General features: G+C 43.5%; 1 protein-coding gene across 1 annotated transcript in view; it reads left to right on the top strand.

The window, feature by feature from the left end:
* PTK7 (protein tyrosine kinase 7 (inactive)) overlaps positions 1–14,116 on the top strand; it is a 32,543-nt gene that overhangs the window by 14,222 nt on the left and 4,205 nt on the right. The window contains exons 13-18 of the mRNA XM_044428971.1: positions 1,406–1,533; positions 2,509–2,712; positions 5,756–5,911; positions 11,679–11,911; positions 12,589–12,669; positions 13,886–14,037. Of these exons, the coding sequence (XP_044284906.1) occupies positions 1,406–1,533; positions 2,509–2,712; positions 5,756–5,911; positions 11,679–11,911; positions 12,589–12,669; positions 13,886–14,037 (954 nt within the window). The remainder of the gene's footprint in view (positions 1–1,405; positions 1,534–2,508; positions 2,713–5,755; positions 5,912–11,678; positions 11,912–12,588; positions 12,670–13,885; positions 14,038–14,116) is intronic.

Raw genomic sequence — 14,116 nt, 5'->3', positions numbered from 1 at the left:
TGTATTTCTGAGGAAGGTTGACATTGCAGGAACAGCCATCACAATGTTCAGCATCATCTGGTGAATCCCTAGCACCAACCACAGGGGATTGTGTTATAATGCTCCCCAGTCAGGGCTGAGATGAGATGTCACACTAAATGTTGCCTTTCCAACTAAATGGGTACCATTAGAAAGTCCTAGTAAATTGCAGTGTTTGTCCAGTTTTTCTTTCTCCACCAAGTTATAAGTGAGTCTTTTCCCTGCTGTGTTTTTAAGAGGAGGGATGCTCTCCTCTCCATTTCAGTCACTTTCAGGCTTTTCCACTCTGCTGGCTGCAGCTCCTTCACCTTCTTTTTGTATGTGTAGGGAGAGTACACTCCTTGGCCCGTGACACAATTCTCTCCAGTTTCTGCAAACCAAAAGCAAACACCATTGGCAGGCAATTCAAGGATCCTCTCATTGTTCGGAAGTGTATGGCGCAATAACCAGCATCTAGAATTGATTAGACAGTCAGGCAGATGCTTACAGAGCCTTGTGAAGCAAAAGGGGGCAAAGTATAGCCAGTGGTAGAGTACCTGTATTACAATTATTTAGCACTCAGATTCAGTCTCTGGCATCTTCCGTTCAAAGTGATCTCTGTGTTCAAAGCATAACAGAGATCCAGAGATTGCTCTGAGACCAGTTTTCTCTACTTAGAACTTGGAAGATCTTCTAGGTAGAAAATACTGAATTTCTTTTAATTTTTGTGAAAAGATCGTATCATCTGTATAAACAGTTAGGTATTAATTCTTTTGATCCATTTGTTTTTTGTCAAAGCTGGAGCTTACGATGTTGCAAGCCATCTGTAGCCAACAGAAGTAGAAGCTAGAGATGGGAGAGATTAGGATTCCTACTAAATAAGGTTCTCAAAAGCTAAATAAGACTGTATTTTCATAGTTCTGTGACATACTCCAGACCAGGCAGATTTCCAGAAGTTTTGACAATCTTAAGTGAGGAAGCTGAGAAACTTGTTTGGATTGTTTGCTCTTTCCTTTGAAACACAAGAAACTGCTACAGTTTGACAGATGGTTGGATAATATGGAGTTCTTTGCCCCTGCTTCCATACTTTGATCCTTTATTCTGGAAGAACTGACATGCTGTTTACTTGCTCTCAGGATCGTATTGGTTGCTATATTTGGGTTTAGGAGGGAACCCCATCTCCATACTCCAGTTTTCAAACTAGCTAATGATTGGGGAGAGGAGGTATAGAGAGACAGGAGTTGGCTTTCCAGTGAAGTGTGCTCTGGCAGGCTGGTTTGTATCACCCTGAACTGATAGCCTGCAGACTATCGGACTATGCAGTGGTATATTTTACTTGTTTAATACAGTGCCCCAAGTGATTTATGGCTGCTTCCTACTTGCTTGAATATTTTTGCATTTCTTGCAGGATCCAGATTATGCCCAATGGCTCTCTGGTGATATATGATGTCACCACTGAAGACTCGGGCAAGTATACCTGCATTGCTGGCAACAGTTGCAACATCAAGCATCATGAGGCCTTTCTCCACGTTGTGGGTAAGGGGGAACCCATTTGGTGCTGGTCGGGCCACTCATTTGGAAGGTTAAAAAGTCACTTCTGTGTGAGGAGCCTACATCTTCTCTGACTCTTCTAGCTGAGGTCGAAATCTGAATGAAGGACGGGGCAGAATATTCTGTCTGTAAATAGTAGTTAATGGTTGAAGAAGGTCATAATATTGTACTTGTAAAGACTAAACCTACTTCTTCCAAAGTACAACCTTTCAAGGTTGTTGCCTCAGAATTGGAATCCAAACTGGAAGAAGAGTTGGGTTAGCGCTCTTAGCTGAAAACCCAAGATGCTGGTGAGAACCAGGCCATGTCTGATTCTGGGGGAAACTCCACTTAACAGGCAGTCAGGTGAAAGTGGATGTAACCTGATCAGTCCTGTAGTTCAGCATCAGATCAAAAAGACAGAACAAATTGAGTAGCATCTGACAATCCTGCCCTCTGGTCTATTAATAGCAGGAATCAGCCTGAGAGCAGAGCTAACCCCTTTTGGTTGGGAAGGGAAGAAAAGAATTCAGTTTGGAATTAACTTCTTAGCATTAAGCCCTGTTTTCCTGATGGCTGGTATTCTAACTTAGCTGGCGTTGTTTATTAGTGACTTCTGTAGTACACTTCTTCTGTATCACAGAGACAGTTTAACATAGTAAAGACTGCAGTTAGAAGATTTTTGACCTGATTTGCTTGGAAGGAGTGTGTGCTGGGGCTGGTGGGGAGAGAAGATCAGCTTCTGGGTTAGGTCTGATGCTTTAGCTAGTGAAGAACAGGAAGGTCCCTATTTTTTATCCTGCTAAACTTGCAGATGATTTAGTATAGGGAGAGTTCTCCATCCAAGTCTGTACATTTCAAGGGCACATTAAGAGTAAGCCTGGTTGTGATATATTCCGTGTAAGGAGACCATATATTGCTATGATAAAGATGCAGCATTTTGTTCTTGTCTTTAATGTAATGCTGACTTCTTACTTCCAGACAAACCGGTAGCAGAACGGGGTGATGCACCGAGCAGCCACACACCCTATAAAATGATCCAAACCATAGGGCTCTCTGTTGGAGCTGCAGTGGCATACATCATCATTGTCCTGGGCCTCATGTTTTACTGCAAGAAGAGGCGGAAGGCAAAGAGACTGAAGAAGCAGCCAGAGGGCGAGGAGCCGGAGATGGAATGCCTGAATGGTAAGGCATAGATCTTGATCCTGACCTGGAAGGAAATTGTGGCGGCAGTGGGGTTGTTTCAGTTTAGGCCTCCTGAGATACCAGATTATTCAGGAAGATGGAAATTCAGGCCGTCTGTGAATGCTTCAGAAGGATCTCTCTAAACTGGGTGAATAGGCAGCAAAATAGCCAATTCACTCCAGTGTAAGTGTAAAGTGATTAAAGCTGGGACACGTGTGGGACCTGGATGAGCTTTGTACCTAACACAATCAGGAACATACGGTCCAAAATAACTTACTGTGTTACAGGATGGGGTTAAAGATGGATTCTGGCCCTGAAAGTTTGAATACTACTGGAAAACACTGAAGTCTTTGTACCTCAATCCTTTAAAGAGACATTGTTAGTATTTTTTCCAGCCATGTTGGTGTTTTTGACTTTTTTTATAATAGCAGAAGTTCTGAGTAAGCTGAATCTTAAAGCAAAAGAGGGAATACCACTTATATAGTTCTAGAAAATCTTTACTTCATCCCAGTCATAATATTCCATACTCATTTGTAGAGTATTTTGAGGCCCTTATGAAGTGGAGTATAGGTTTAGTTAGTGATCTGTAGTTCTCTGACTTAATTAGCCATAGTTCCTCAGATTCCATCTTGGAGCTTAGACTCAACTAGTGCCTGGACACGATTCCTGCATTCCATCCTCATCATCTGACCATAAGGAAAAAGCTCATAATCAGAATTGATTGCAAGTAACTTACATGGGTTTGGTTTATTTTCAGGGCATAATTTAAATTACTTTGCTGCCAGTTTTAGTGAATTTGTCTAAATTGTCCTTCTGCTTTGAAAATAAACCACAGGAGAGGTTGTGCAGGGAGGAGACTGTCTTGTCTCTCCCTCCCTCTCTCCTGTCTTCAGTGTACTTAAGGTATTGTTCTAGCTTTTTTTGTTGAAGGCAAATTTGATTCTGTTGGCACCTCTGAGGACTGAAGAGGTGCACCTAATAATGCTGTTAGTCGCAGTCGTGTCCGACCCATGATGACCCCATGGACCACACTCCTCCAGGCACTGCACATAATGATGCTGTATTAATCTAATAACTAATGACAGTGGTACCTAGAGGCTGCCCCTACATGCTAAGACACCGTGATGAGTTCTGATCTGACTACTGGAGTGTTATGAAATAACAACGAAGGATATCCAGCAGGATCCTAAAGACAAACTGCAAAAGGGGCTAATCAGAAATCAAGGACTGAAGTGAATTCTGAATAAGGTAGTGAATACTGAACAATGAACAGGCAACCCTGAATTGTGTGGCTTTACTGCCCTCAAGTGGCCAAGGAAACTGTAAGAATGTGTTGTTCTGGCACAAAATAAACTCCTGCACCCATTTTGTTCTCAAATTATTCAGAAGATGCTCAGTTAGGCGGTACCTAAGGCAACTGCTTACTGAGACAGTAGCCTTATTTGCACATAATGGGAATTCATTGTTTGTTTAACCCAGGTTTTTGCCCTCGTCAGGCTTATCTGGTGGACAGACAAACTATGGTTTATTTTCTCAATCCCTGGGTTCCTTGTGTCCATCCCCCTTTGTAGACTCCTTCCTTCTATCTCAGCCTATGCAGTGCTGCAATTGTTGTTGTTGTTGTTGTTGGTAGTCATCACAAAGTCATGTCCGACCCATCGCTACTCCATGGATGACATTCCTCCAGGCCTTCCTGTCCTCCACCATCCCCCAGAGTCCACTTAAGCTCATACCAACTGCTTCAGTGACTCCATCTAGCCACATCATCCTCTGCTGGCCCCTTCTTCTTTTGCCATCTATTGTTCCCAGCATTAGGCTCTTCTCCAGGGAGTCCTTCCTTCTCATTAGGTGGCCAAAGTATTTGAGTCTCATCTTATATGGCCTTCTAAAGAACAGTCAGGGTTGATCTCCTCTAGTACTGACCGGTTTGATTGCTTTGCTGTCCAAGGGACACGCAGGAGTCTCCGCCAGCACCACAATTCAAAGGCCTCAATTCTTCGGTGCTCAGCCTTCCTTATGGTCCAGCTTTCACAGCCATACATTGCAACTGGGAAAAGCATAGCCTTGATTATATGCACTTTTGTCAGCAAGGTGATATCTCTACTTTTTAGTATGCTGCCTAGATTTGCCATAGCTTTCTTCCCAAGGAGCAAGCGTCTTTTAATTTCTTGGCTGCAGTCACTGTCTGTGGTGATCCAGGAAAAGAAAATGTGTCACCACCTCCATTTCTTTCCCATTTATTTGCCAGGAAGTAAGAGGACCGGATGCCATGATCTTAGTTTTCTTAATGTTGAATATCAAGCCAGCTTTTGCGCTCTCCTCTTTTACCTGCATCAAGAGGCTCTTTAGTTCCCTTCACTTCCTGCCATTAGAGTGGTGGGGGGATGGAACAGGACCTCAGATTACTATTTGAAGACTTAGGCAGGAACATACAGGAAGAGGCAGTCCTTTAATTATTACATCCTCAAGCTATGAAGGACTTTGTAGTTAAACACTGGCACCTAGTATTGAATAGAGAATTGAACTGAGAGCCAGTGAAAATGGTACAGTGGTGGCTTAATGTTATAATCCCTGGTTCCAGTCAGCACTGTCGCCGCCATATTGTATACCACCTGGAGTGTTCAGACCATCTTCAAAGACAGCCCGACATGCAAAACATTGTTAGTAAATCTACCTGGGAGTTTTCAAGGGTGTGAATCACTGAAGCCAGGATGTTACTGTCTAGATGGGGTAACTGCTGTTGTAACTCTCCATGCCCTCTATAGTTCAGTTGTTCAAAAAACTTTGGCTGCCTGCAGCAGCTGGTGTGATGCCTGCCTCAGCTATGGATTTCGGTGGTCGGCATCCTCCCCACAGTGACCATCATGCTCTTACGGGGAGGACAGGACCTCCCTGAAATCGGTCTCGGCATGCAGCTGCAGACACGCCACAGTCAGACGCTTTGCTTTGAGAGCCTCCTGCCCCGTGATGTTTGTTAACCCAGCCATAAGAGGAAGTGTTCACCTTAACAAATACTGTTTTAAAATTCATATTTTCCTTTCAGGGGGCATTTTGATGCAAAATGGACAGACCACTGCTGAGATCAAAGAAGAAGTGACGCTGACCAACCTTGGCAGCAGCTCTGCGGCCAACAAGAGGCACAGCACCGGTGATAAGATGCACTTCCCCCGCTCCAACTTGCAGGCAATCACTCCTCTGGGTAAGCCTCCGGTTCCTTAACCAGTGTACAGCCCTGCCAGTTCTGCCCTCCCTCCCCAGGGAGCATCTTAACTAAAATCCTGAAGCATGGCCTGTCCCCGCTTTCTCCTGCCCCCTTCATCTTTCTCTCTTTGGGAGCAGTTTCTGCACAATGCTTTTTAGGGCTGTCTCCTTGCTTTTTCCTAGTCAATTAGTTGTACTTTACTCCTGACTTAAATTTGCATAAGAATGAGAAGCAATAGTTCTGAACACAACAAATGTCCATTGAGAAGGGGACAAGTTTCTCCTCCATTGCCTTGAGGAGAAATTCCCTCCTGGGTGAGAGAGAAGTGAATAATACTTCTTTAGTTTTAGCTTACCATCTTCAGTGCTACAGGCATTTGTTCTAAAATACATTTTTTTAAATCAGCCTTTTCCAACCTGGTGTCTTTCAGATGTTTTGAACTTCATCTGCTATTAGCTCTAGCCAGCATGACCAGTAGTCAGGAATTCTGGGAGCTGTAGTGCAACATATCTAGAGAGCATTAGGTTAGGAAAGGCTGTTAAACTTTGGCACTTTTCCTAGTCTATTATAAGTGTTGTTCTAACGAATTCTTTTAAGTTTTGTAACCATGAAGATTTTTTGCATCCAAATGTTGGCCTGTGGAAAGTGTGATTCACCTAAATGTGATTTGGAGATTACATGAGCAGAGTCAGCTGGAGCCAGGGGTCAGACTAGATGACCTAGGAGGCCCCTTCTGACTCACTTTGTTTCTATGAGGGGGGACCCAAAAAACCCCAGGAATTTATTTATTAAATGTTTGTTTATTTTTACACATTCAGACTTAGTCACCTTCAGAGTACTCTCCATTTGATGCAATACACCTATCGAGATGTTTTTTCCACTGCTCAAAACAGGTTTTGAACACTTCAATTCTGATGCCTTTTAGTGCTTCTGCCACTTTTTGTTCCACCTCTTCCACACTGGCAAAAAGATTCCCTTTGAGGACTCTTCAAGAGTTGTGCCATTTTTGGTCAAAAACCGCTGAACACTCAGCTGAACAAAATTTCACCACTGCATGTTGCTTGTGTAGATCAGCCATCACAAAAAGGGCAAATGCATTGGAAGAGGCTCCAAAAAAACGCCCTCACTGAAGCCGAACGCAGCCTCTCACAACAACCCAGCTGGGTTCGCTGATGCAGATGGGTTCCTAGAACACTCATGTAGTGGGGGAAGCCTGCACTCCAAGGGCCCCCTCCTCCAGAAGGTAATTCTTGGGTTTTTTGGGTCCCCCTTGTATGTTTCTATAGGCACCTAAGGGTGCAATCGTGTGCCACACTTAGCTGTGCTTTCCTGGCTGGAGCATCCTGGGAGTTGTAGGTGCCTTTTCTGTCTGAACTTGGAAAGGATTGTACCCTAAAAGTTTTAATTAATAGTACTGTCAGTGTGCACGGCACTTATAGAGTAAAAGAGAACAAGAAACTTCCATGGTCATGTCTGTTTCTGGCCCAGATTTTGTTACCACCTGAAGACACTGCTGTAATTTATGGAGAGGCTTTCATTTTTTTTCTCGACTGTTTTGACTATTTGTCATTCGTTTTTCCATAGCTTAAGTTATATTAAACGGCTTTGGTATAAAGCTGTGGTTTCCCTGCCTCTGCTGATTTTCATTTGATTTCTAATGGCTAAAAGAAAAACTGGGAGGCTGCTATGCTACAAAGTAAGGGCTGTCTGTTGGCGCCTTTTCGGTTCAAAAAAGAGTGGTTTTGCATTTTAGAGCTCAGATGCCACCTCTATCTTGTACCTCAATACTGCTCTTTTAAGCTGACCTAAAAGAATTGCATTCTTGCATAGTGCCCACTATCACAGCCATCTTGTGAGAGTGCCCACAACGTTCTCTCAAAATTCCAAATGTGTCAACTGAACAAAAAAGGTGGCACCCCCTTGTGCAATGTATCTTGAAATCCATGCGGGTCGCATGCAACCCAGGATGGCTACGAATGTGGCCTAACATAAAATTGTAAACGTATTTAAAACATTGAGGGGTTTTTTGCAATTTTTTTTGTAACTCGATCGCACATTTCTCAAGTCTGAACTTCATAGATATCGATGTGTCACAATGTCACGTAAAATAAATGTACGTATGCTTTTGCTATTTGTATGCATAGTGGTGGCAGATAGCGCAAAAATTATGCACAGGCCTTTATTTTTGGCTCATCAGCTCTTGTTGGTGTTTGTGTATTTAATGTGTGGCCCAAGACAATTTTTCTTCTTCCAATGTGGCCCAGAGAAGCCAAAAGGTTGGACACCCCTGATGTAATCACTCCCAATCACTGACAGAGTTCAACCCTAATAATCAACAACATTCAGGTTTAAAGATGACCTTGCAGTAGCAAATAAGTCTGTTTGTTTATAGTGTTTCTGTATCACTCCACACTCCAGCGTATTTCAAAGCGATGACCAATGTAAGCTTAAAGCATAAGAATAAAAATAATACTCTACAAAGTAACATCAAGACTGGGGTTGGTCTGCAAGGAAAAGTTTCTTGGAATAAGATTGTCTTTAGCAAGTGCCGCCTGCTTCACCTCCCAAGGCAGGGCATCCCACAGAAATAGGACCGTCACACTCAGGGTTCCTCTTCTGGTGGGCTCCAGTTGGCCCAGGATGCTGTGCAGAACCTCCAGCAGAATGTTCTCCAGTGACTTCAGTGACTGGCAGGTTGATGAGGAAGAAGCCACTTTCTTGAGTTGCTCAGGGCATTGTGTGCTAGTACTAAAACTAAACCTGTCCCAATAGCAAATTGGTAGCCAGTGCAATTCCTTCAACAAAGGACTTGCATGCTGAAAAGTGGCAGCTCTTGGCAACAGCTAGCAGCAGCATTCTGCACCAACTCTTGCTTCCTGAGCAGCCCCACATTCAGATGAGAGCCAGTGTGGCGTAGTGGTTAAGAGCCTGGGACTGGGACTCAGAGGATCTGGGTTCGAGTCCCCGCTCGGCCATGGAGCCAACTGGGTGACTTTGGGCCAGTCACAGTCTCTCAGCCCAACCTACCTCACAGGGTTGTTGTTGTGGGGATAAGATGGAGGAGGAGAGATAATGTAAGCTGCCTTGAGCCCTTTGTAGGAAAAAGGCAGGATATAAATCAAAAAAATAAATAATAATAATAATGATACCAGTTGCTATACCAGGGAAAACTCTCCACGGCTGGTGAAGACAACTAAATACCTTTATTTGGAATGGCAAAAAGCTGATTTAAAATCCTTCAGGATGAAAAGGAGAGAGAGAGCCTTGGAGTACCTAATTTAAAGCTATACTACCATGCAGGTGGCCTGGTTTGCATTGCAGATTGGATTATAAATGCTAATTATAGGTGACTGAAGTTAGAAATAGCAGATCTTGAAGACAGAGTATACAATCCCATGCGTTAAAGTCGGTTAAAGAGGCTCTGATATCAGATAATAACCATACATTAAGAGATGGCCTAATAAAAAAATGATATTCTATGAGAGAAAAAAATAGCCCTTCAATTTCTCCTCTTATGTCCCCAGTCAAAGCATATGGGAAATACTTAAGGAAAAATAATGATTTTATAACTTATGAAGATATGACTGATCAACAAGGATGAGTCAAATCTTGGCAACAACTAAAAAAAGGATGAAGGGGAAAATATACAGTGGTTTGCTTATCACCAGCTGATTTCAATATTGAAAGGGGAAATACCATCAGGGAAAGGTTCGTTAAGAGATTTGACAGATTTTGAAAAGTTGATTATACAGCAGAATAATATATTAGGCAGACTTTACAAACAGTGAAAATAAACAAGATGAGAAATTTACAACAATTTGAAAGCAAAATCTTAGAGAAGAAATACCACCTTATCAATGGAAAGCTTTATGGAAGAAAGACATTAAATTCACAGCTAATCAAGCATTAAGAGAAAATTGATATAAGGTGTTTTATCATTGGTATATTACTCCAAAAGGTATTGAAAAAATAAGATAAAAACTACAATGGAAAATGTTGGAAATGTAATGGGGTGGATGGACTTTCTACCATACGTGGTGGACTTGTGAAACAATTAGAAGATTTTGGAAATTGATTCATACAGAAATTGAAAAAAATCCCTTTAAAACTAAGTTTCCTATGAGTGCTAAGAATATGCTTTTCAATATAATGCCAGAGAATTTTTCAAAGAATATGTCAGAGTTATTTAAATATGAGACAACTGCGGCAAGAATTACAATTGCTTCTAAGTGGAAATTAACAGAATCCCCAACAATTGAAGAATGGAAAAATAAGCTGGCAGAATACACAGTGATGGCAAAATTAACCGATTATGTAAATAGAAGACCGGTTGTGAAGAATTTAATGACAAATGTAAATTCTGTTATATTCAGTACAATTAATGGGATATAAAGGGGATTTCTTTAAAAAGTAGTTGAGGATCTATAAATGACAAAGTGATTGGAAAATCTGTTGGTGTACAGAATAATAAATCTCTCTCTTCTGAACTTTCATAAGAGTGCTGAATGATAGAAAGATATTTTCAGTCTCTTTGAAATTTCTGGACTTAAATGTATCGGTTGTACTTATTTTAAATCCCTTGGCAATTTTATTCTGTTTTACTTTACATATACTTTTCTTCTTTTTTGTATTTTGTTTCTGTTAAGAAAATAATTTAAAAAGGCCTCCCCACATTGAGCGCATTGCAGTAATTCAGTCTTGGGGTTAGTTACCAGCACCTATTTCACTGTGACCAAGCTATCCCTGTCCAGAAGGGGCAGTGGCTGGTGAACCAACTAGAGGTAATAAAATGCCCCCCAAGGCACCACAGTCACTTGGGACTCCAGTGGCAGCGGTGACTCTAGGAGTATTCCCATACTATGAACTGGTCTCAGCCTCATCCAGGACAGCCTGTAAACCTATATTGTGGACTTGGGAACCATTATTCTGTCTTGCCAGGATCCAGTTTCTGTTTATTGACCTTCATCCCATCCGTGTCTCTGAATCCAGACACTGATCTAGGACTTGATCAGCCCCTCCTGATTCATTTGTCACAGGGAGGTGGCACCGTGGGTCATCCGTGTACTCAGGGCACTTGCCTCCAAATCCTGAAGCACTGCTCCCAGTGCCTGCATATAGATGTTAAATAATGTGAGGGATGGTGCCTGGCATAGCTCAATTGTCAGGGTTCAAGGATTGTTTACCCAATGTTATTTTCTAGAATTTAACCCCATAGGTAAGACCAGGACCACTGTAGCACAGTGCCTCCAATTCCTGGCCTACAGAGTTGATCTAGGAGGGTACATGGTCAATGGTATCAAAAGCCAATGTGAGATGAAGTAGAATTAGCAGGATCACAGTCGTCACCTTGTCCAACTTCTGATAAAGATTATGGCAACCAGGTCTGATTAAATCCCATAACCTGGTTAAACCCCAGATTAAAAAGGGTATAGATAATAGGATCTTCCAAGAGTGCTTGTAGTGGCTTCAGCACCACCACCAAATACTGTCCCTGAAAAGAGGGTAGTTGCTACTGGATGTTACTTAACCAAATACCATTTGGTCCAGAGTGGAATTTTTCAAGTCATTACACTGATGCCTCCTGGAGAACAGCAGCAACCACCCCTTCAAGGAAAGATGTGTTTACTACTCTTTGGGCCCACCAGCCAGCAGAGACCAGAATCGAGACAGCATGCTGTCGGTCACACTGCTGCAAACCCCTTATCCTCATCATTGGGCCTTCCTAACTGGATTTGATTCCACAACAGCTTCGCCTTTTTTCCAGGGAAGGGTGAGTTTGGAGAAGTCTTCCTGGCTAAAGCAAAAGGCATTGAGGACAGCGAAGCTGAAGTACTTGTTTTGGTGAAGAGCCTGCAAACAAGGGATGAACAGCTCCAACTGAACTTCAGGCGCGAGTTTGAGATGTTTGGCAAACTGAACCACAGCAATGTGGTGCGGTTGCTTGGCCTTTGTCGGGAAGCAGAGCCTCACTATATGGTTTTGGAATATGTGGATCTGGTAAGAGGTTGTCTTGGACTTTCAATTTCTGTGGGAGCCTTCTGCCAAGTTGTTGCGGGAGCGGGTTAGAATTGGGCCACTGTCTAGAGGAATTGCCATGATGGCAAGAGTTGGCGATTGGAAGCCTTGGGCACAGTTCTGGGTAGACAGCAAATCTAGGTCTGTTGGGTAAGTTTTCCAGAGGCAGGTAAAGAGTTGATGATTTGCTAACTACTTTTGAGATAAGTACTAGCAGCTTTATATAAAATATCCGCCCCATTAGACTAGAGGCGGAAGCCATTCAATTATTGAAAATGCTGAACAATAAGTGTTGCTTTGTGACAGAGATGCACAACCACATGGAAAAAGCAGTAGTTCTGAAAGCAAACACATTTTTAGAAGCTACATGCAAGTGTTGCAGCATCTTGCAACTTTTCAAGCAGAAGAAGGTGAAAGAACCCCCCCCCCAAAAGAAATATACCCTGAAGTTAATGACGGTCATATCTAAGATCAAAGGGGATATTCCAGCTTCTGTGCACATGTGATATAGCTGCATCTAGACTGAAGCAATGAAGCACGTGTTTTGCTGTTTTTATGACTACCTAGCTATGTCAGAGAATAGGCAATCTTAATTGATTAGGTCTTTGTATGCTCCCCTGCATGGTTCTGAAAACAGCACTTGTTTTATTTCTTGCTAGGGAGACCTGAAGCAGTTCCTGAGGATTTCCAAGTCCAAAGATGAAAAGCTCAAGCCCCAGCCTATTAGCACAAAACAGAAGGTAAAATGGGAAAGCATCAATTCACCTGGAGATTTTTAAGCCTCAGAATGTGGAAAATTCTCTATCCTTGTTAGGCAACCTGATGCTGCGGCTTAAGGAAGATGAAGGCCAAAGCACCTGTATTGCTCTAACTTGTAGGGGAAGAAAAAGACGTGATCTGTTTATGGGGGCAATAATGACATTCAGAGGTATTGAGTAGGCAGCTTGGTGTGGCACATTGGCTAGAACAGTCTTCCCCAACCTGATGCCTTCCAGATTTGTTGAACAGCAACTTCCTTTATTCTGGCTGGAGGGTTACCTCCGTCCCTGCCAGTGGTCTTGGTTTAAAGCAGCCCTGCACACCACACTGATCTTCGTCAAGGTGTGCTACTTGCAGATTGACTGGCTGAGTTCAATATTAAATTAGTAGTGTTGCTGCCACAGAAGCAAGAGACAGGTCTGAAGCCGCTCCCCTGTGCTTTGGGATGATTTTAACTCTCAGTGTCAGCAACGCCCCCCTTTTCCCAAAGAGCAGTTGGTGTGATTAAGCATGGAGACCGTTTTGTGCAAATTGATTTTCAAGGCAGCAGGGTTCCACACATTTGGGGTTTTGTCTTCATGTAAGAAAGGGGTCCAGCCAGGACACTCGCAGAAACCTGACCCTGCTTGAGGGCGGGGGATAGTTTGGCAGCACTGAGTCTAGTAGATTTACTTGAGGCGAGAAAGATCAGCTGGGGAAGCCACTGCAGCCCAGCTGGAGCAGGAATGAGGAAGAGTTCATGGCTGCCCAGGAGGGGCGCCTTCATGTGATGGAGGGATAGGGATCCTCTGATGAGAGCGCCATAGCCAGTGCCCTGCCCGCTGAAAGCCATCCGGGTAGGAACTCAAACTGCTCCTTTCCATCAGGGATTGGAGCAAATGGCAGGGATTCCCCTGTATGCCGGTCGGGAGGCTGTGAAGTGTGCCGAATGCTTTGTCCACCTGCGTCCTCCCCAGCCAGCAAAGGCTTGTGGCAGGCAGAGCCAGGTTCCCAGCTGACACGCCGGCTAGTGTTTCAGCCAGGAGCTGGACTGTCAAAAGAGGTGGTCACAAGGGTGTGGCTCTGCAGCTGCTGTCCTGCGGGCATAGCATGAGGCACCTCTCCCCTTAGCGTTCTCTCTCTCCCCCTGCTCCATCTCTCATGCAGAGATTAGGTTACTGAATCGTGCCTTTATGCATACCTTCCCCTCCACCACAGGTATCCTTCTGCAGTCAAGTGGCCTTGGCAATGGAGCATCTCTCCAACAACAGATTTGTACACAAAGACCTCGCAGCTCGGAATTGTCTTGTCAGTGCACAAAGGCAGGTGAAGGTGTCGAGCCTGAGCCTCAGCAAGGATGTTTACAACAGGTAAGGAGAGCCACAGGTCTTGTTCAGCTGCACTGAAGGTGGCATTTGGTGCTTGAGGCTGAGCTGATTTGTCCTTTGC

This window comes from Varanus komodoensis, unplaced genomic scaffold, assembly GCF_004798865.1.
Source record: "Varanus komodoensis strain SLA01 unplaced genomic scaffold, ASM479886v1 scaffold2, whole genome shotgun sequence".
NCBI lineage: Eukaryota > Metazoa > Chordata > Lepidosauria > Squamata > Varanidae > Varanus > Varanus komodoensis.
This window is presented reverse-complemented; position numbering and strand designations above follow the sequence as displayed.